The sequence below is a fragment of the Neltuma alba genome, unplaced genomic scaffold (assembly GCF_004799145.2).
Source record: "Neltuma alba isolate B1F8T4 unplaced genomic scaffold, ASM479914v2 tig00012515_pilon, whole genome shotgun sequence".
Taxonomy (NCBI): Eukaryota; Viridiplantae; Streptophyta; class Magnoliopsida; order Fabales; family Fabaceae; genus Neltuma; species Neltuma alba.
In genome coordinates, this window is record NW_021636982.1 from 196,503 (window position 1) to 216,946 (window position 20,444).

At 36.4% G+C, this 20,444-nt stretch overlaps 3 protein-coding genes, 1 long non-coding RNA gene and 1 pseudogene across 8 annotated transcripts; all 5 read left to right on the forward strand.

Moving 5' to 3' along the window:
• Positions 1-760: 760 nt before the first annotated feature.
• On the forward strand, positions 761-2,305 carry LOC114727943 (BTB/POZ domain-containing protein At3g09030-like). The gene is made up of 3 exons (XM_028914735.1): positions 761-1,071; positions 1,572-1,746; positions 2,300-2,305. The coding sequence occupies exons 1-3, from the start codon at positions 761-763 to the stop codon at positions 2,303-2,305; spliced, it is 492 nt and encodes a 163-aa protein (XP_028770568.1).
• A 2,804-nt stretch (positions 2,306-5,109) lies between these two features.
• LOC114727915 (glycerol-3-phosphate 2-O-acyltransferase 6-like) lies at positions 5,110-8,505 on the forward strand. Of its 2 annotated transcripts, XM_028914700.1 has the most exons (3): positions 5,110-5,855; positions 7,019-7,948; positions 8,212-8,505. In XM_028914700.1, the coding sequence occupies exons 1-2, from the start codon at positions 5,226-5,228 to the stop codon at positions 7,919-7,921; spliced, it is 1,533 nt and encodes a 510-aa protein (XP_028770533.1). In that variant the 5' UTR covers positions 5,110-5,225; the 3' UTR covers positions 7,922-7,948; positions 8,212-8,505. The 2 variants fall into 2 exon arrangements, with proteins under 2 accessions (XP_028770533.1, XP_028770532.1); XM_028914699.1 differs by lacking the exon at positions 8,212-8,505 and having other exon boundaries at positions 7,019-8,147.
• Positions 8,506-9,819: 1,314 nt separating this feature from the next.
• On the forward strand, positions 9,820-10,684 carry LOC114727902 (uncharacterized). Its single transcript, XR_003738619.1, has 3 exons — positions 9,820-9,835; positions 9,928-10,007; positions 10,334-10,684. It is a non-coding gene; the product is annotated as an uncharacterized LOC114727902 (long non-coding RNA).
• Positions 10,685-12,610: 1,926 nt separating this feature from the next.
• Positions 12,611-13,495, forward strand: LOC114727944 (glycerol-3-phosphate 2-O-acyltransferase 6-like; annotated as a pseudogene).
• Positions 13,496-14,300: 805 nt separating this feature from the next.
• On the forward strand, positions 14,301-16,548 carry LOC114727919 (RING-H2 finger protein ATL20-like). Of its 4 annotated transcripts, none has more exons than XR_003738620.1 (5): positions 14,425-14,582; positions 14,786-15,407; positions 15,523-15,609; positions 16,070-16,277; positions 16,487-16,548. XR_003738620.1 is itself a non-coding variant. In XM_028914707.1 (4 exons), the coding sequence occupies exons 2-4, from the start codon at positions 14,973-14,975 to the stop codon at positions 16,214-16,216; spliced, it is 669 nt and encodes a 222-aa protein (XP_028770540.1). In that variant the 5' UTR covers positions 14,301-14,324; positions 14,786-14,972; the 3' UTR covers positions 16,217-16,548. The 4 variants fall into 4 exon arrangements, 2 of the variants coding, with proteins under 2 accessions (XP_028770540.1, XP_028770539.1); XR_003738621.1 differs by having other exon boundaries at positions 16,496-16,548; XM_028914707.1 differs by lacking the exon at positions 14,425-14,582 and adding an exon at positions 14,301-14,324 and having other exon boundaries at positions 16,070-16,548.
• The last annotated feature ends 3,896 nt before the right edge of the window (positions 16,549-20,444 follow it).

The following is a 20,444-nucleotide window of genomic DNA, read 5'->3' on the forward strand; positions in this document are numbered from 1 at the left end:
ACCTCTCTAGTGTCTGCCACACTTCTTTTGGAGAAGCAACATCACGAACGTGCTCAATATATTCTTTGCTGATAGATGTTCTCAAGGCGTAGAGTGCTTTGCCACACTTGATCTTCCACTTGCGCCGTGCTTCGGAGTTTTCGGGAACATCCGAGGGAATCACATCAGCTCCAGCGACCAGCTCCCACAGGTCCTGACCTTGGAGGTAAGCCTCCATGCACATTCTCCAGTACTTATAGTTAGTACCTCCTAGCTTCTCCATTCCGGGTTGACCGTTGCCTCCATTTGAGAGCTCCATCGCAGCAAATGAGAAAATTCTACTCACTTATAAACCGTGGCTCTGATACCATAAAACAAAACGAGAAGAAATAAAAAACAGTAATCACAATGAGCTTTTGAGGAATGCTGCGCTTTTTATTTTTTCTGATTCTCAATGACTACAGCAACTGCCTTTTATAATGCAAGGCGGTACAACTTATTTCCTAAGATCTCTCTAACAGACCAAGGATTTCGCTAGCACTCTCTCATTACTCTAAATGAAACAAATCAGCAAAGTAATCGGAAACTAACCTAGTTGACAGAATAAAGAAAACCAACGAATAAAATAGAATCCCAAGCATCTCGGAATAAGACGTTGAGCTGACTGCACGTGTTCCTCATGCACTGGAAGTTTGTGCTAGCTATTTTCCACACCGTCAACAATTAATGTTTATTTTTAAAAAAAATCAAAAGGAGGACCTATCTTCGTGGTGCTCTCTCAATGGATGTGGCAAATTCTGACTCTAATTATGTGGCCTCTCCGAACGACCCTATTAAGCTCAACATCGGCGGGAAGCTCTTCGAGGCAACGCTTGCCACCCTTCGCCCTGGTGGTCCAGATTCCCTTCTCACCGCTCTCTCCGTCTGCGACACCTGCGATGACCACCCTATTTTCATTGACCGCGACCCCAAGATCTTCTCCGTCCTCTTCTCTCCCCTCCGCCCCAATCCGCTCCCCTCTGCCTCTCGTCGTTTCTGCAGGCAAGAACTTCCCGATGAAGCCCTTTACTACGGCATCGACGCCCAACTCAGGTCGGCCTTTATATATTCATTACTCTCCCATGCACTCTTTATATATTCACACACAAATAATTTTTACATGCCATTCACATAGTTCTTAGTTACTATATAATCTTTTCCTTGCAATGCACGGGCGCTCTGCACATTAATGTTTTTTGTCAAGTATACTTATAGATTCACAATGAATCAGCATCACAGCATTACCTTGTTTAAATTATGTATTGATACTAAAATGAGAACTGGTTCATTTTGAACATGTAGCAACCTCTTTTACATGTTAAAAATATCATGAGTTAACAAATCACGGGATGTTTGGAAACCCCAAAAAAAGACTTAAAATAAGTGCTTTTATATTACTTAAAATCACTTTTAAAAGCTAATCCCTACAATGGTAAATCAAAGACTATTTCATTTAATAAAGAAGGACCACTTGAGTGGAGCTCTCGGTTAGTCTCTAGGTGTGCTCTCTCTTGGATAACGTGCAAGAGCCTTTCCTCAATGGAGATCAACAGCAACGGCCTGCGCAAGCAACCACCTGACCGACCCACCGACGACCTTGCTAAAGAGGGCGGTAAGAAAAACAAGAAAGGTAATAACGCCTCTGGCAATGAGTCTTCTCATACCCCTGATAGTCCCATGATAGAAGCCCCCACAAACGAAGTTATCTCAACGTCCACTGAGTCGCAGGTAATAACAATGGAACACGATGATGTTTCGGATTCATCAAAACATCCCGCGGAGCAAAAAAAACCTATGTCCTACAAAGCCTCCCTCATCGGCTTTAATGGTGTAGCAAACGGTGGCACCACCATGGCGAAGGACGATATTCTGTTTCACGATGATGATTTTGCTTGGGATTTACCTGAGCCTACAGAAGAGACCAAAAATTATTTTTTTTACCTTAGAAATAAGACTAGAGGAGTTTTTTTTTTTTTTGGCTTTTTTGTGCCACAACAATTTCAGTTCTTTCCATTTATTAACCCTGCCAACGCCAATGATCTACGCCGGATCCCTTATGAGTCACTCTTCTTTGATTCTTTTATTATTTTTTGGTCACAACAATTTCAGTTCCTTCCATTTACTGTACATCTCTTGCATTAATTACATGCCGTTTAACTCAGATCTCTAATCAATGCCACTATCCCCCAACTGCATCAATTTAATTCAATTTCAATTCTTCATTTATAGTTGGAAATTGTGCAATATTTTTTAATACTTCTGTGCTATTTATAACTTTCAGATTTAAGAAGAGATGTGTTCCATTTTGTAAGTTTTAATTTGAGTTTTTCTTAACATTTAATATTTTTTTAATGTTATTTTTAATTATTTTTCTCTTATTATTTTTTTTCATACATCATCTTTCGTCCTTTTCTTTTCATTTATTATAATGATATATTTAAAAATAAAAGTATATTTCTAACTTATTTATTATTTTTAATTTTAATTAATTTTAACTAATTATTTATTATTTGTGAATTAGTTTTTTAAAACTCATGACAAAGACTAGAAGGAGTATTGTGTGTGTGTGTGTGTGTGTGTGTACTGCCACCTATTTGTAGCAGAGGGTATTTCTTCAAATGTCCAGCCTTGCATGCATGTATTGTCAATTTTTCGGTTGGCTTTCATTTTAAATAATTTTTAATTGAAGAATTTGATCGAGCACTAATTTCCTTATTACATTTTAGTTTTATAAGGTCAAAAATATGATATAATAATAAATTGATAAATAAACACATTTTAGTCAAATACAATTAAATTTTTTTCCAGTAACATCCGGGGCGAAAAACATCACATCCTTAATTCTTTTATACTAAAAGACAGTTATTTCAAAATAGAGAATACTAAACTTTCCCTTGCCCAGTCGTCAACCTTAATTTATTGAAGAGATCTTTTAATGTATTCGAAATTGAGCCGAATTATTGAATGACTAAAATATTTTAATTTCTTTTTAATTCCGATGGCTTTTAGTCGTCAAAGATGGGAAGTGAGAACTTCGGAACTTCCCTTCTCCCTCCCGGTATATCACATTTTTCTGGAATTTATTATTGGCTCTTTTATAATTTTAAGAAATATCTTCTCATTTTTACTCCTATATAGTATTGGTTAATGTGAGCTGCATAATTATAAATGAAAATTTATGGCTTTTAATTAGTTGTCGACAAAAAAAGTCAACTTTTCACCTTGTTGGCCAGAAAAACGTCAATTTTTCATCAAATTTTTTAAAAAATAACTTTTTTAATGTACATGATACATTGTGATAAAAATTCAACAAATTTGATGTTGGCCATGCAAAGCCTAATACTGTTGACAAAAAAAGAGGGGGGGGAGAGCCTAATACAACCCTTCTCTTTCATGCGCCTTCTTTTGAGTGTTTGGAACGGACTATTAAACATAGGGAGCTATCAAGTGATACCTTTTAAGTAAAAATTTATATAAAAATTTAGTTACTAATGAAGTACAATGTTCGTGTTGGATGTATGTGATATATATAGAAAATGTTCATGTCGGATGTATGTGATATATATAGAAAATGTGGATAGGATATAGTGGGCGCCAGCAACCTCGAGGAAATCTTGAACATTTATGTATCACTAAAAGCTGCTGGTTTAACGGATTTAAATAATATATATTGTATTCTAATTACTACCTCCAGTCCTAAATATAAGAGCTAGTTGACAAATTTTAGTAAATTAAGAAAACAAGTTAAGTTAATTATTTGTAATAAATAGGTATTGTCTCTTCTAAAATATTCTTGCTAATCAAGTTTATTGGTTAGAATTACTATTATTAGAAGGAGTATCTTGAAAAAAAAATGAATAAATATGAAAGATAAAATAGACTGAGATTTTATATTTAGGACTAAAATAAAAATCAAACAAAATTTTATATTAAAGACTAGAGTAGTATACTCCTCTGGTCCTATTTATAAGGCACTTCCAACAAGTTTCACACAGACCAAGAAAAACCTTAAACTGCATTAACTCCTCATTAAAATATAGCAACTTTCCAACTTTACCCCTATTTAATATATATCTTTTTTAAAAAAGTAACTATCTGCATTATAATAAATGAAGGACAACATGGTAAAGTCATAGTAAAAAGTTAATGAGGTGACTTATAAATAGGACAAAAAAAAACCTTCTCTCTCTGCCTTATAAATAGGACCAGAGGAGTATATCTTAATCTCATATAACAAAATGTACTCTCATCACAACAAAACATACTCCTCTGGTCCTATATGACAGAGATATATAGGACCAAAGAGAAAAGATTTTTTTAGTTCTATTTATAGAACATTAAGAAATTTTTTTTTATATTGATATACAATTTTGCCCTTTATTTGTTATTATGTTGACTTTGTTCACATGAGGTATAATATATATTAAATAGAGATAAAGTTAAAAAGTTATTGAATTTTAAGTAAGAGTTAATAAAGTTTAAGGTTTTCTTTGATCTCTGTGAAATATGTTAAAAGTGACTTATAAATACAGCAAGATGAATATATAGGAAATTCATAATTAATGCATTAGTATAATCTGCATTCTCTATCTTTATTTTTTTTTTTTTGGAAAAACTATTTGCAGGTGCCTCCTTAACTTTTAATTTGGTGCATATCTTTTTTTTTCCTTCTTAATTAAATACTCTAATTGCACTCTGTTAGTATTGGTAGTTTCTTTAACTTTGCTCTATTGATACCGATAGCTCTTATGCAAAAGCTAACTGTGCTCACGGAGCAAAGTTATAGCGTTTAATTAAAAAAAAATACAGGTACCAAATTAAAAATTGAGGAAAACTACAAGTAATTGTAAATTTTTTTTATGCCACCACATTTTCCCTCAATTCGTATGTATTTTTGTTTTTAGGCCAAGCAATCAATTCCTACGCAGCAAATGGCAACTAGGTTTTCAACGACATATTGTAAGGTTATCTTTCCGACCACAGAATATATATTACTATGATTTTTATTATACTTATTTGATTTGATATGCATGCGAAACAAACATCAAACAATTCATTGAACAACGTCACCATCTCTTCCTTCTCCTTTTAAATCTCTTCCAACCCTCCTCCTCCCCCAGTCTCTCTCGTCATTACAGTCTCCACCAGGCCAGCAACCTCCATAGCCTCTACTTATTTTTGTCTTCTCCTTCCCTCTCTCTGCAGCCATGGTTGCCAAGGAAGCTTTTCGTCGTTTCCAACCCATCTCAAAGTGCAGCACTGATGAACGGCAAAACCAAACCGTCGTTTCCGACTTAGACGGCACCCTTCTCGTGTCGCGAAGCGCTTTCCCTTACTACATGCTCGTCGCTGTCGAAGCCGGAAGCTTCCTCCGAGGACTCCTCCTTCTCGCTTCAGTCCCCTTTGTGTATTTAACCTCCTTGTTCGTCTCTGAAACTGTGGCAATCAAAACTCTCATCTTCATCACCTTCGCCGGACTCAAGACCAGAGACGTGGAGCTCGTGTCGAGGTCGGTGTTGCCCAAGTTCTACGCCGGCGACATCCACCCGGAGACTTGGCGGGTGTTCTGTTCGTTCGGGAAGAGGTACGTCGTGACGGCCAGTCCGAGGTTGATGGTGGAGCAATTTGCGAAGACCTTTCTAGAGGCAGATAAGGTCGTAGGTACAGAGCTGAAAGTCACGAAATCTGGGAAGACACTGACAGGGTTTGTTAAGGAACCAGGAGTGCTGGTTGGTGACCACAAGAAAGAAGCCGTTGTCAAGGAATTTGGACAAGAATTGCCAGATTTGGGACTGGGGGACAGTGAATCTGATTGTCACTTCATGTCAATTTGCAAGGTTTGTAATCTTCTATGTATACCCTTTTGTTAACCATGGCTTTTGAAGTTGGTTCAAAACCTGACATGACTTTAACTAATAAACCTCTTCACCTGTTATGACAATATTGTTCTCCCTCAGTTGTTTTGATAAAGAAGAGATTTTTTTAATCTTTTTCCATGAATATTTATAAAAATATTATGCAAGATATTTGTTTCGTTTTTTCTCTTATTGCCCTATTTAATGTTGATTTATATTTTGTACTCCACTGCCATTTGCGTACTACAATTTTTTATGGGTAGTTCTCCCTGTGACATTAACTTCTCAATAGAAGCATCAATATTATCAGCACAAATTAAAAAGAAAAACATATCCAAAATTTATCTCTCTTACAAGACTTTCCTTGATATAGGACTTTTAACATTATCTATAGCCTCTACCTTTTTCCCCTCTCTACATGAGAGAGAGCTAAGTCCTTATACACGTACACCAAATATTATATCTTTTCGCAATATTCTTTAAATGTTTCTTCTGTCGGTTCTTCTCGACTGGGTATTTAATACACCCATACATTCTAATGGCCCCTCCATGTTCTGAAGAATATGATTCCATAGCGGTAAACAGCGACTGGCCGATAAAAGACAACGGCAACACAAATTTGATTATTCTCAACAATAATGCACGGCACTACTTGCCATTAATTCTTGATGTCTAACCTAATATTATAGCGCTCTCGTAGCCACTAATGACTAGTCAATATACTATGATTGTTAGCCCAAAAACCTTAAAAAAAAATACTTTGAATTTTCATTTATTAAAAGTAAAATATTCAAAAAAATTATTTTAATTTTCACAGTTAATTTTATATTGTATGTATTAATTAAACTAGACATTAACACTCACAATCCAACCCAAATTAGTTGAAACCCCAGATTTTTTTAATATACTATATATCAATAGTGTTTAAAACTTTTTTGAGGACCGAGAGAGTTTATGCCTTTTACTACTGCGTACCTATATACTCCACCGACACTTGCCATCTCAAAGTTTCCTGAGGTTTCAATCAATGGTTCTGATGTATTGTCCCTTCATGAAACCTGATATAACCCGTTGCAAGTATATATATTCTCCCCGGATCAATTATATTTGTAGTGAGTATTTTGAATTTGCTCTCATATATGCAGGAAGGATATAGAGTGCCAAGAACAAAATGTGAGCCACTACCCAGAGACAAGCTTTTAAGTCCCATTATCTTCCACGACGGTCGTTTTGCTCAGAGGCCAACCCCTTTTATGGCACTTGTCACCTTCCTATGGCTCCCTATTGGCGCCATACTCGCCATCTTAAGGGTATACCTTAACATCCCACTACCAGAAAGACTCGTCTGGTACAACTCCAAGCTTCTGGGCGTCAGAATCCTTGTCAAGGGCACCCCACCCCCTCCCCCAAAGACCGGCCAGAGCGGTGTCCTTTTTGTCTGCAACCACCGTACCGTCGTCGATCCTGTAGTTATTGCAGTTGCTCTCAAGAGAAAAGTCAGTTGTGTCACCTACAGCATAAGCAAGTTCAGTGAAATAACATCGCCAATCAAAACCGTTGCTTTGTCAAGAGAAAGAGAGAAAGACGCAGAGAATATTAAAAAACTGGTTCAGGAAGGTGACTTGGTGATTTTTCCTGAAGGCACCACTTGCAGGGAACCATTTCTGTTAAGGTTCAGTGCTCTTTTTGCTGAATTAACCGAGAGGATTGTTCCTGTGGCTATTAACACGAATCAGACTGTGTTTAATGGGACCACAGTTCGTGGGCATAAGATTTTGGACCCTTACTTTGTGTTCATGAACCCTATTCCTACGTTTGAGATCACTTTTCTGGACCAGCTTCCAGTTGAGCTCACATGTAAGGGAGGCAAGTCCAGTTTTGAAGTTGCGAATTACATTCAGACAGTTCTTGCGGGGACGCTTAGGTTTGAGTGTACGAATCTGACGAGGAAAGATAAGTACAGCATGCTAGCTGGAACAGATGGGAGGATTGCATTAAAGAAGGAGAAGGATGGGGAGAAGAAGACTGGAAAGCTTGAAATTAATTAAGTGTGATAGCAGATGGGGACAAGAGAAGTACGTACAACTACGTGGTGGATTGGATATATTCTTTTGTATTATGAATTTAGTGGGTTCCCAATGTGCTTCTAAATGTTTAGAACTATGTGTGGATATACATGTAGCGACAAGGCAACAAACATACTCATATTTGTGATAAAGTAATTAATAATAATCTACATGATTATGCTTTAATTTTGTTGTTGAGATATGAATTAATACCAATTATTTATTCTCTATCGGTTTCATGTTGGATTTATCAGTCCCGAAATCTTCTACAGGGTATTATGTCCAGTTGGAGTGAGCAACGACAGGGAAGGCCTTTAATTATTAGTTTTTTTAAGAAGTTACAAGCGGTCGCGAAAACTTTGACTGATTTTCTCTTTGCTCGTATGCTCTGGGCCAGAATAATGAATATAATAGTGATTTTAGAGATTATTATATTGACGAAGTCAAGGTTGTGCTTTCGGCCTTTTGCTATCAGAGTCAACAAGTTCATGCCCTTACGACTCCTTCCTCAGTTTCTCTCCGCGTCAATTCTGAGACCCACATTCCGAGATACGATTCTCTTGAGGTGTTGGGGGGCCGTTGATTGAGGTTAGTAGCTCTCTTCGATGATTTATTTTTGTTTGGCCTGCTGCGGAAATCTTGTTAGTACAGTCTCTGCTATACTCTGCTTTTGGAATTCCTCAAGAATTAAACACTTTTGATCTTTTCTCGATTTTTGAGTCTCTGTTAAGCTTTTCTGCGCCTCATCTGAGCTCTCCCTTTCTTTCTATGTTTCTTTTTTTTTCAAAAATAAATTATGGAAAACCTGATTTAACATTAAGATATAAGTGGAGTGTTGGACTAATTTTCTTTTGTTTTCTTCTAATAACTTTAGGTTGTTTCGGATAGCTGGGAAAGAACAGAGAATGAGAGATCTTGTGTATCATCAGTCCAGGATTTGGAGATATGTGAGAAGTGTGTCAGTCATAAATGGCCTGGTTTGCTTTGGTCTCAGCTCCACCTACGAAAGATCATTTGGAAAGTGGGGTTTTGGCGACTCCTTGCTTATCTATTGGTGGGTTTAATTATGTGGTGCCTCATCTGGCGGGCCAAGAGAATTCGAGCTTCAAAAAAGTCCAATGTCTTGTGGCAGCCCTAATTTTTGATATGATCTGTTTGATCTCGGTCCTGCATGATGAACTTGTGACTGCAAAATCAGAGGCACTGAGCATTATCTCGTATGGTTCATTTGCCTTGATGTCGCTGTCCATGTCAAGGAAGTTTGAGCTCGGATTCGAAACTGGCTTCTCCACTTTTTTCCTGCATGTCTTTGTTTGCCGCACAACTTTTCAAAATCAACTGGAACTTCTTACCCATTGCATTAGTTTTCTGCTCCCTCATCATTATTCTTCGCCACTACTCACAATCCGCATTACAGATTGGTTCCACCAGCCCAAATGCAGCTGTAGTAGAAATTGGCGATGAAGACATCAATGATGAGGTCTCAATTGAGTTTTGCAGCAAAATATTCAAGCTATTACCTGTTACTACTTCAACTAACATGCCTTTTGTCTTTGTGGATTTTGTTTTTGACAGAGCCAAGATTCCCCAGGGATGGGACAAGTTTCAGGGCAAAACCTGCTATCCACGAACAATCAGCAGAATAATCAAGTGGAGTCTTCTCAAGCTGTAAAGTGACCAAAATGGAATATAAATACTCAGTTTACTCATATACTTCTCTAGTCTCCTATCTAATGACTGAACTTCTCTAGTCTCCTATCTAATGACTGAACAACTATTGCCACTTTCACACAGACGCATCATTCCTCATCAGTAATGGACAAGTTTCAGAGGGAGGTGTATTAGATTGGGACAGTGAGCAAATAATCAAGAGGAATCTCTTTGTCTTTCCCAGCTGTAGGTGACCACATACACTATGTTAATACTTATTTTGTTGATTAGATTTTTCACTCTGTGTTGATGGTTTCCATTTTTTTTTTTTTTGGCAGGAATCCTCAGGAAACAACAGGGTCACAATCCAAAACGACTGGACTGGCGGTTCAGCAGCACCACCAGGGGAACTCCTAAGGTCATCCACTGATCCTCTTAAACACATTTCTCCTACACCGTTTCTGCTCACTCGTTTTAATGGCAATGGCAATTCATCATAGATTCATAGTGGCACAGTAAGATAATAAAGAACCTGATCCGAGGTAACATGCAAAGGTTTGATAATAAAAAACCAACATTCTCATACTAAAGCTGCAATTTTCCTCAGAGATTCTCGTACTATAGCTGCAATTTCAAGCAGTAAGATAATAAAGAACCAACATTCTCATATTATGGCTGCAATTTTTCACAGTAAGATATTAAAGAACCAACATTCTCAAACTATATGGCTGCAATTTTTCTCAGAGATTCTGCCGGTGCCATGCAACTGAACGGTCTAATGAATGGCCTCAATTATATTATGCACTGGGATCGTGAACCAGAGACTAACAGGCCCAAGAGATGTGACAATTGGGCTTGGGAGGGGTGCACTGATATTGAACAAGCCATTAAGGTCTATAAATGGAGGAAGAAGTTGGCTTGGAGGTAGGAAGGAATTATGTCGTCCCTTCCCCCTCAGATTCCCTTGTGACTTCCCTTCTTTTCTCTTTAAGTTGATCTTCATCTTGGTCTCTGTGTTTCTTTTGTCTTACATATTTAGAGTGATCTGTATCATAAATATAAGATCTATTTTGTAGTCATGTACATTTTTGTAAATTTAGCTGTGATTTTTCATTGACTATCATGAATAAGGCAGTGTTTGGTTCAATAGGAGGAAACTGAAGGAAGGGATTGTACTGAAGGAAGGAGAGAGAAAGCGATGGGGTTTTAATGAAAAGAAGAGGAGGGAAGTAATTATAATGTTATTTTGTTTGGTTAAGAAGGGAAGGGGAAGAAAAATATTTTTATATAGACAAATTTACCCTTTTTAATTAGTTCTTATTTTGTGACATGTTTAATAAAATATGATTATAAATGACATTTAATATAAAAAATTACAATTTTATAATTATCAAAATGAATAATTTTTTGCCAACTATCAAAATTGAATAAGTATCATTATAATACATGACAATAGGTACTCCTCTTATCCTTAATATAAAACATAATTAACTGATTTGATTAGATTAACGACGTTAGTTAAATTAGTTAATATAATACATTTTTTCTAAAACACCCTATATATCTTCTTTAATTTCTTCCATCCTTCTCCTATTTGATTATTATTGGAAGCATATCAGTAACGTTAATTTGAAAAAATATTGATAAATAAGTTTTGTATATAGGACTAATATAACCTTCTCAATTAGATTCTACATTAAGGACTGAATGAGTGATATATTCAATATTATTAAAAAGACTAATTTTTCCCAATTATGAAAACAAATTTTGATACTTTCTTTTTATAAAAAGTCGTTTTTTATTTTCTCATTAAAAGTCAAGATAATAGATGATAAAATCATTAATAATATTATCATAAAACAGCAATTAACAAATGATTCATAAAGATCTCACATTTAACAAAGACTTGTTCGTATATACCAAAGCAACAAGTCTATTATGGCCACTCATTAGACTAGTTAAATTCCCCACCACAAGCTATCGCTTTGAACAGCTAAAGTTGTTTGAGTTTACAAGAATCCAAGATCTTTAGTATTTAATATAAAAACTAGTTTAACATTCAATTTGATTTTAAACACAAGATGTTAATACACTTTGTCTTTAAGATTTATCTATTTTTTTTAAAATAGTCATAGCAGTAATTGCATATATTAAAGGTTTTATTAAATAGTACTTTTAGCTATTACAAATGATTAACAAGGATATTCTAGGGAAAACAACACGTATTTATTACAAATGACTAACTTAACTCACTTTTTTAATCTTCACTAATGCATCAACTATCAAGTACCGGAGGTAGTACAATGCTTTCAACAATAAAAACATAAATCATAGAATCATGCTGATTCTTTGCTGAGCAAAACAAAAAAACAAAAAAGAAAAAAGAAGAGAGAGAGAGAGAGCAGATGGCTGCAGCCTCTTGCCTTATCTTCCTTAGACCTGAAACAAGGAAAAAAAAACTTACTTGTCACTGAGCTCATCCCAACCAAAAAGAAATAAAGCTCATGGCATATGAAATCATGCAGACAATGTTTGTATTGCAAATAAAGTATATGGCCAATTACTAACAGATTATATATAAAAAAAAAAAAAGAAAAGAAATGGTAATCCCTAAATTTTCTTTAACTTTTCATTGCCATAACTTCTCTCCTAGCTCACATGACACACAGAATCAAATTAGTTTTGATAACTACAATATATCAAACACACAACCTGCAAGGTGCCCACCGGCCTCAAGCAGCACCATAGAGTTTGAAAACCCAGTTTTTTAATATATCAATGGAGTTTGAAACTTTCTTTCTGAGGACCAAGAGAGTTTTAAAGTTTAAACCTTTTACTACTACGTACCTATACCCCACCGCCCACCGACGACGCTTGCCATCTCAGAGTTTCCTGAAGTGAGGATCAACGGTTCTGATATATTCTCAATTCAACAAACCTGCCGTTGTGTGTGTATTGTAGCTGGATCATTTATTTTCCCTTGATTTTATATATTTTGAGTATTTTGAATTGCTCTTTTATATGCAGGATGGATATAGAGTGCCAAGAACAACGTGTGAGCCACTACCCAGAGACAAGCTTTTGAGTCTCATCTTCTTCCACGACGGTCGTTTTGCTCAGAGGCCAACCCCCCTTATGGCACTATTGACCTTCCTATGGCTCCCTATTGGCACCATACTCTCCATCTTAAGGGTATACCTCGACATTCCATCGCCAGAAAAACTCGTTTGGTATCTGGGCGTCAGAATCCTTGTCAAGGGCACCCCACCCACTCCCCCAAAGACAGGCCAAAGCGGCGTCCTTTTTTTCTGCAATCACCGTACGGTCGCCGATCCTGTAGTTATTGCAGTGGCTCTCAAGAGAAAAGTCAGCTGTGTCACGTACAGCATCAGCAAGTTCAGTGAAATAACACCGCCGATCAAAACCGTTGCTTTGTCAAGAGAAAAAGAGAGAGATGCTGAGAATATTAAAAAAATGATGGCTTGGTTATTTTTCATGGAGGAACGACTTATGCTGAGAATCATTTCTTTTAAGGTTCAGTGCTCCTTTAGCAGAATTAACCCAGAGGATTGTTCCTGTGGCTATCAGCACGAAGAAGACTATGTTTAATATGACCACACTTCGTGGGCATAAGATTTTGAGCCCTTTGTGTTCATGAACCCTATTCCCACATTTGAGATCGATTTTCTGGACCAGCTTCCAGTTGACCTCACGTGTAAGGGAGGGAAGTTCAGTCTTGAAGTTGCAAACTACATTCAGACAGTTCTTGCGGGGACGCTTAGGTTTGAGGTTACGAATCTGACAAGGAAAGATAAGTAGAGTGTGCTTGCTGGAACAGATGGGAGGATTGCATTTACGAAGGATAAGGATGGGGAAAAGAAGACCCGAAAGATTGAAATCAATTAAGCGTGACAGCAGATAAGGACAAGAGAAGCACGTACAAGTACGTGGTAGATTGGATACTCTTTTGTATTATGAATCTAGTGGGCTCCCAATGTGGTCCTAAATGTTTAGAAGTGCGTGTGTATATACATATAGCTATAAGGCAATAAACATGCTCATATTTGTGATAAAGTTATCAATCATCTACTTTATTTTGTTGTTGTGATATAAATTAATACCAACATGTATTCTCTATCGGTTGCATGTTGGGTTTATAAGTCCCGAAATCTTCTACAGCCTTCGAAATCTTCTACAGCCTTTATGGCCTGAAGATTTCACAATGGTAGTTTTAGACTTCTACAGTGTACCATACCATGTCCAATTGGAGTGAGCGAAAACAGAGAAGGCCCTCAATTGTAACATTAGAATGTGGCCTAACTATTTGATGATTATTTTTTTCAGAAGTTAAAAGTGGGCTCAAAAACTGTGATTGATCTTCTCTTTGATTGTATTCTTTGGGCCAAACCTTAATGATACATTAATTACCAAAAAGAAAAACACAATGTAAAGGCCTAAGCTGTAACGATACTCGTCTATTAATTTTTTCAACGGGCAAGCGCCCCGGTATGAATAATAAATATGATAGTGATTTTACATTTTATATTGACAAAGCAAAGACCATTAAGATATCAAGTCAAGGTTACGCTTTTGGTAACGGAGCGGAGAGTTGACAAAGTTGATACCTTTACTGTTCCTTCCTCAATTTCTTTCCGCCTCAATCCCAAGACCCTCATTCCGACTTACGATCCCCTTTTGGTCTCCACGATTCTCTGGAAGGAGGCGTTTGATTAAGGTTAGCAGGTCTCTTTGATGATTTATTTTTGTTTGGCCTGTAACTTGAAATCTTGGTACAATCTCTGCTATACCCTGCTTTTTGGAATTCCTCAGGAATTAAACACTTTTGATCTTTTCCCCATTTTTAAGTCTCTGTTAAGCTTTTCTGATGCCTTATCTGACTTCCCCTTTCTTTCTTTGTCTGCAACCACCGTACGATCCTCTTGTGGTTGCGGCCGGCGATTCTGAGCAGTGTGGGAGGGGGCGTTTGATTGAGGTTAGTATGTCCTTTGATGAATTTTTCTTTTGGCCTGTAACAGAAATCTTAGTACAATATCTGCTATACTCTTCTTTGGAACTGGAATCCTTGTTCATGAGGAACTAAACGCATTTGATCTTTTTGCCATTTTCGATTCTCTTTATGCTTTGACTGAGCTTAGTCTGTCTTTTTTTTTTTTTTTTTGTGGTTGATAACTTTAGGCTGTTTCTGATACCTGGAGAAGAACAGAATGGGGGATCTTATAAATCAGACCAAGGTTTGGATGTTTGTGGGATTCGTGTCAGCCATAAATGGCCTGGTTTGCTTTCTTCTCAGTTCCACCTACAAAATGTTATTTGGAAAGTGGGTATTGGCGCTCTCCTTTTTTATATATTGATCAGTTCAATTATGTTTTACCTCATCTGGCGGGGCAAGAGAATTCCAATTCGAGAGAGATACCAAGATCAAGTGAAAGCTCTAATTTTTTTTGGGATATGTTTGATCTCCGTGCTGCTTGACAAACTCATGCCTGGCAAATCAGATGCATGGAGCATTATCTCCTATGCTTCATTTGCCTTGATGTCGCTGTCCTCGTCAAGGAAGTCTGAGCTTGGATTCGAAACTGGGTTCTTCAGTTTTTTCCTATCATTGTTTTTCGAACAACTATGCAAAACCAACTTGAAACTCTCACCGATTGCAATAGTTTTCTGCTTGCTGGTCCTGATTCTTCGCCACTACTCAGCATCCGGAATCTCAGCATCCAGAATACAGTCTGGCACTCCAAATGGCTATCATCACGTTGAAGTTTTTCCTCCAAGTCAAGTTGTAACAGACAGTAGTGAGGTCTTAATTGAGTTTCGCAGCAAAACATTATTCAAGCAATTATTGAACCTGACGTCAGATAAGTGTTCCTCGAACTAACATGTACTTTATGCTTGTGGATTTTCCTTGTTTGCAGAGCCAATACTCCCCAGGGATGGGAGAAGTTTCAGGGCAAAGCCTGTTATCTGCCCATAATCAGCAAAATAACCAAGACGAGCATTCTGTAAGTGACCAAACCGGAATATAAATATTCAGTTTACTCATATACTACTTCTCTAGCCTCTCATGTAACACACACTCACACACAGGCCAATCACTAAGGCGGGAGGATTATGGGAAATAGATATAGAAATTAGAAAGAGAGAGGAGGGAGAGAAATGCGAAGAACAGAAAGGGAGGGGGAAGAGAGACGGAACAAGAAAGGAAGAGGAAGTAGTTATTTCAACAAGGCATCAAATCATGTTTCATTCATCAAAAGTCTGCGGCATAAGTTGCATGGTGGATATTTATAGAAGCCGCTTGCTTGCCAACGGCCCGTGTGCCCTGATATATGGCACCATTACGACTCATTGGGCTGAGGGTTCTCATCTTGCATTGGCATGGGGGAAGAAAATCCTGCTTTATTTGAATTGCAGCCATTTGTGGGATGACAGATTAATATACTTTGTTACGATTGATGACAGGTATGCTTCATATGCTTGGCCAAATACGCAGAGAAAGAACTAGTGAGAATTTTGCCCTGCTCCCATATGTTTCACCTGGAATGTGTGGACAAATGGCTCAGAATTGCATCCTCCTGTCCTCTCTGCAAATGGGAGATAGGGAGGTAGAAATATGTCACACTCAACTCAACAATGTCACCATCCTCACTTGTTCTTGCCGCTTCCAAAGGTTACCTTTTTGTTTGTGTCTTTGTTCTCTTGGTTCACTTTAGTCCAATGTACTTTATTGGTGTTGCTTGTGTGAGTTTGAGCATATGTATAAAAACATCTCACCAGTAACCTCAGTAAGCCGTGCTTCCAGTTAAGATTTTATCCCCCTGTTTTAGCACTTACGTACGCAATAATGAAGCAAAAATATTTGCACTTTTTTTTGTGAAGAGGAAATAGGGAGGGCATGAGGAAAAAAAAACAAGAGTGAAGCAAAACCAATAAGAGAGGGATAAAGAAAGAGCAAAGCAAAACCATAAAAGAGGGGAAAAAGAATAGCAAAACAGAGAGAGCCTGCGAGAGACGTATGGTGATCAATGAATGAGAAAAAGAATTTGACCCTATCAAAACCATAAAAAGAATTGTAATTTTTTTATATTAACTGAGAAATTTTATATTCTTCAGGTGTCTTGAATTATTTATAGAGGTAATTGTCTAAACTCTATCAACACTTCACAACAAAGTAGAGGCAAATATCGATCGCTTTAAAGATAACACGGAGAATATTTATATTCCACTACAATTTCCTGGTGTTATAATTTGCAAGAAAATTAAATATAACGGTGAACTGGTTATTCATATGCTATACTACTATTGTTTTTTCCAAGAGATCACTGAGAGTCAGTTTCTGTTCTTCCCGTTGCCTTGAAGGGCAGTGTATTTCCAGGACAATAAATTGAGCGGAGAAACAAACTCATGATTGAGATGTGAATAAAAGTATTAACAATAATGACCTGAAAATTATGGAAAAATAAACTCGTTCATTAGGTTACTAACTCCGTTAATAAAGCAGGCGAGGTTTCCCCACTTCTAATAAAACATAGAAACTTGGGACCACAAGCACAGAAGCTATACCTATGGTTAGAGTAGTTAACATGTGTTACATCCTTGTGTATTTTCTTTTTTGCAGTGGCAAGATTCCCCAGGGATGGACGAAGATTCAGGGCAAAGGCTACTATCACGGTGGGCAAGGGCAAGGACAAGGACAATGGCAGCTAAGGTATTCAATCTTCTAAATCTAATAAATTCAATTTTCTATAAATTACTTTTATCATACTTATATGACTCTTTATATAATCATTCATTTGAGAAAAAGAATAGCACGAAGTTGTGAATGTGCATGAGGCTTACTTTTCTTCTTTACCTCTCTCTGAATACACACCAATTACTTTATAATTACAAAGAATCTGGATCGCTGTGGAGTTTAACTAATAATTTCTTTATTAATGATTTTTTTTCCCTAGCTTCTAACTGAATTTTCACTCAGGTTGGAAAAGGTTTATCCAAGAATGAGAAGGCACGAAAACTAGCCCTGCGACATTGACTTGAAGTTGTAAGACCTTGAAGCCTTCTCTGTTCTTACCCATTATTCCAATATGTTAGTTAAGAAGAGTACTCTTTATGATCTTTTTTTTTTTTTTTTACCAGCAAATACTCTTTATGATCTTGAAGCTTTTGAACAACAGATTTGATATATATTAAGTGTTGACAATGTCACTTTCTTTTTGTTTATTGCACAGATTGACCCACGTCATCGATATAGTCATAGTCTAGGTCTCTAATATTTGTCATACAACTTGTCAAAACCAACCGGAAACTCCTTTTCTGCTTGCTCATCATTATTCTTCGCCTCAAGTCAAAATCCCCAGTACAGTTTGATTCCATCAGTCCAAATGGCTACAATCTTTTTAGAACCTCGCTCATAATGTTTTTTTTTAAAAAAATCAAGAATGAGTACTTTTACATGTCCAATTTTCTCTATATATTAACTGCTTATAGATTCGCACTAAATCACCATTGCCTTGTTAAAAATATTTGTATTGATACTAATCTCTAGTATTTTTCCATTTGTAAGAAAATTTAACTGACTTCTGATTTATATTATGGACAAAACGGTTATCTAATTGTATACTACTCTATCCCTCATTATAAAATCCTTTTAACTAAATTACGCGTTTTAAGAAAATAGTTAAAATTAGTTAAAAGTAATTAATATGTAGTAAATATAATTTTTTTTTAAAATATAACCCTATATATAGATAAATAAATGTGAGAGAATAATAGTAAGATAAATGAAGAAAGAGAATATATTAAATGCATTAAATTACGGGCAAAATAGGTAATACTGCATTAAATGCTCAGACAAATTCAAAGAAGATCTTATAAAGGGACAAAACCATTTAAAAAATTAGAATTTATAACAAGAGACGGAGGGAACATAATATATGGATAGGTTAAAAAAAAAAAATCAAAACTGTTCACCACCTAGCTAGCAACCTGTTTGACGGTATTTATTGCCATGATGGGATATGGTCATCATCTTCAACGTGCTGAGAGAGGGGGAGTTCGCTGAATGGACTACCGCTGTTCGTATTCTAATTTTTCAAGTGAGCAGAACACAAGTGAGAAGCAGGAGGCCATCTGAATATGGAGCCGAGGGAATTTGCAATATTTTTTTTTATTTTTCTGATATTTTCAAATTTAATTCACTCAATAAATTTCACTTTTTTATAATAAATTAATGTAAATTTATTGTATTATGTCAATTCATTTTTTTTATATTTAAAATATTTTTTATGATTTCTCTAAAATTTTAAAATTTAATTCACTCATTACTTCTTCATAATAAATTATTTTAATTTCATTATATTATGTTAAATTATTTTTTATCATGTTCCATTATTTATTAAAACTTATACCCATTTTGTTCATTTTACAACCAAACTTACTTTCACTCAACTATAATCTAAACAAGCTTTTATCAATCTCACTTTTGCAAACTAATTTTTCTGAACTCCAATCTAAATACAATTCAACTTATCCAATTTAGATTTTACTAATTTCACTTCTCTATAAGCTACTTTTCCAATTGCTGATCCAAACGGACCCACAATCCAATTAAGCTTTTCTTTCAAACAGTTTAGAATCTAAATTTTTTTTTTTGAATGATAGTTACTGGATACACCTTAAAACAAAAACAACAACAGAAATAACAACAAAAAAATCTAATCTCCTGCGTCACCCTCCGCCTCTCGGTATGGAGGAGGAGGTTGAAAATCTAAAATTTTCAAATGATAGCTTCTAAATAGAAAAGAAATCATTTTTTTTAAAAAAAAAAATCTCAGTTAAAAAGTGATCTTTATTTTGGTTAAAAAATGCCAGATAAATTTTATTTGTGTCAGCCGGAAGTGGCCTGGTTTCCCTTGGATTCGAAACAGGGTTCTCCACCTTTTTCCTGTCATTGTTTGTCGCACAACTTCAGATGAAGGCACCTGTGAGGAGGTCTCAATTTAGATGCAGTACTCAAGAGTCAAGACCCACCCGATAAACTACCTGCTCTAATCCGTTTCTGCAATTTTTCTCAGAGATCATGCTGGCCATGGTGCCATAGAATTGAACACGGGGCGATTACAAGTTTCCGATGGCACGCATTTCATCAACCCGTGACTTATGCATGATCCATCCAGACGCGTCTGGGTGTGGCTGGAAGTAGCAGCACTGGTGTTTCGCATGGTGGAAGAAGCAGAGTTATAACTGACGAGGAGGCCGGAAATGAGAGTTTCAGTGAAGCCTGAAGCCGCCGATTCAGGGGATGATTCGAGGAGTTCATCCCCAACATCGATACTTCAAGTTAAAACAGATGCAGACGGAGAAGGAAAAAAAGGAGAAGGAGAAGGAGTAGAAGAAGTAGAGCCATTTGAGGAGTGCCAAAGTTGTAAGAGCAAAATGACACTACAATAAGATTTATGGTTGACTTGTAAAAATATTTCAGGATTGACAAAATATTTTAAAGTGTTGGATGTATTTTATCCTTATAAATTAATACGAATTGCATGCTCTATATCGGTTGCATGTTGGATTTATCAGTCCCGAAATCTTCTACAGCCTGTATGTGTTGAAGATTTTACATGGGTAGTTTTTAGACTTCGACAGGGTTGAGCAGTTTACTATGTCCAGTTGGAGTGAGCAAAAGCAGAGAAGGCCCTCCATTGTAACATTAGAATGCGGCCTGGCTTGATGATTAGTTTTTCTAAGAAGTTACAAGTGGGCTCAAAAATTGATTTTCTCTTTGCTTGTATGTTTTGGGCGAAACCTTAATGCTCTATTAACCAAAGAGTACCAATGCACT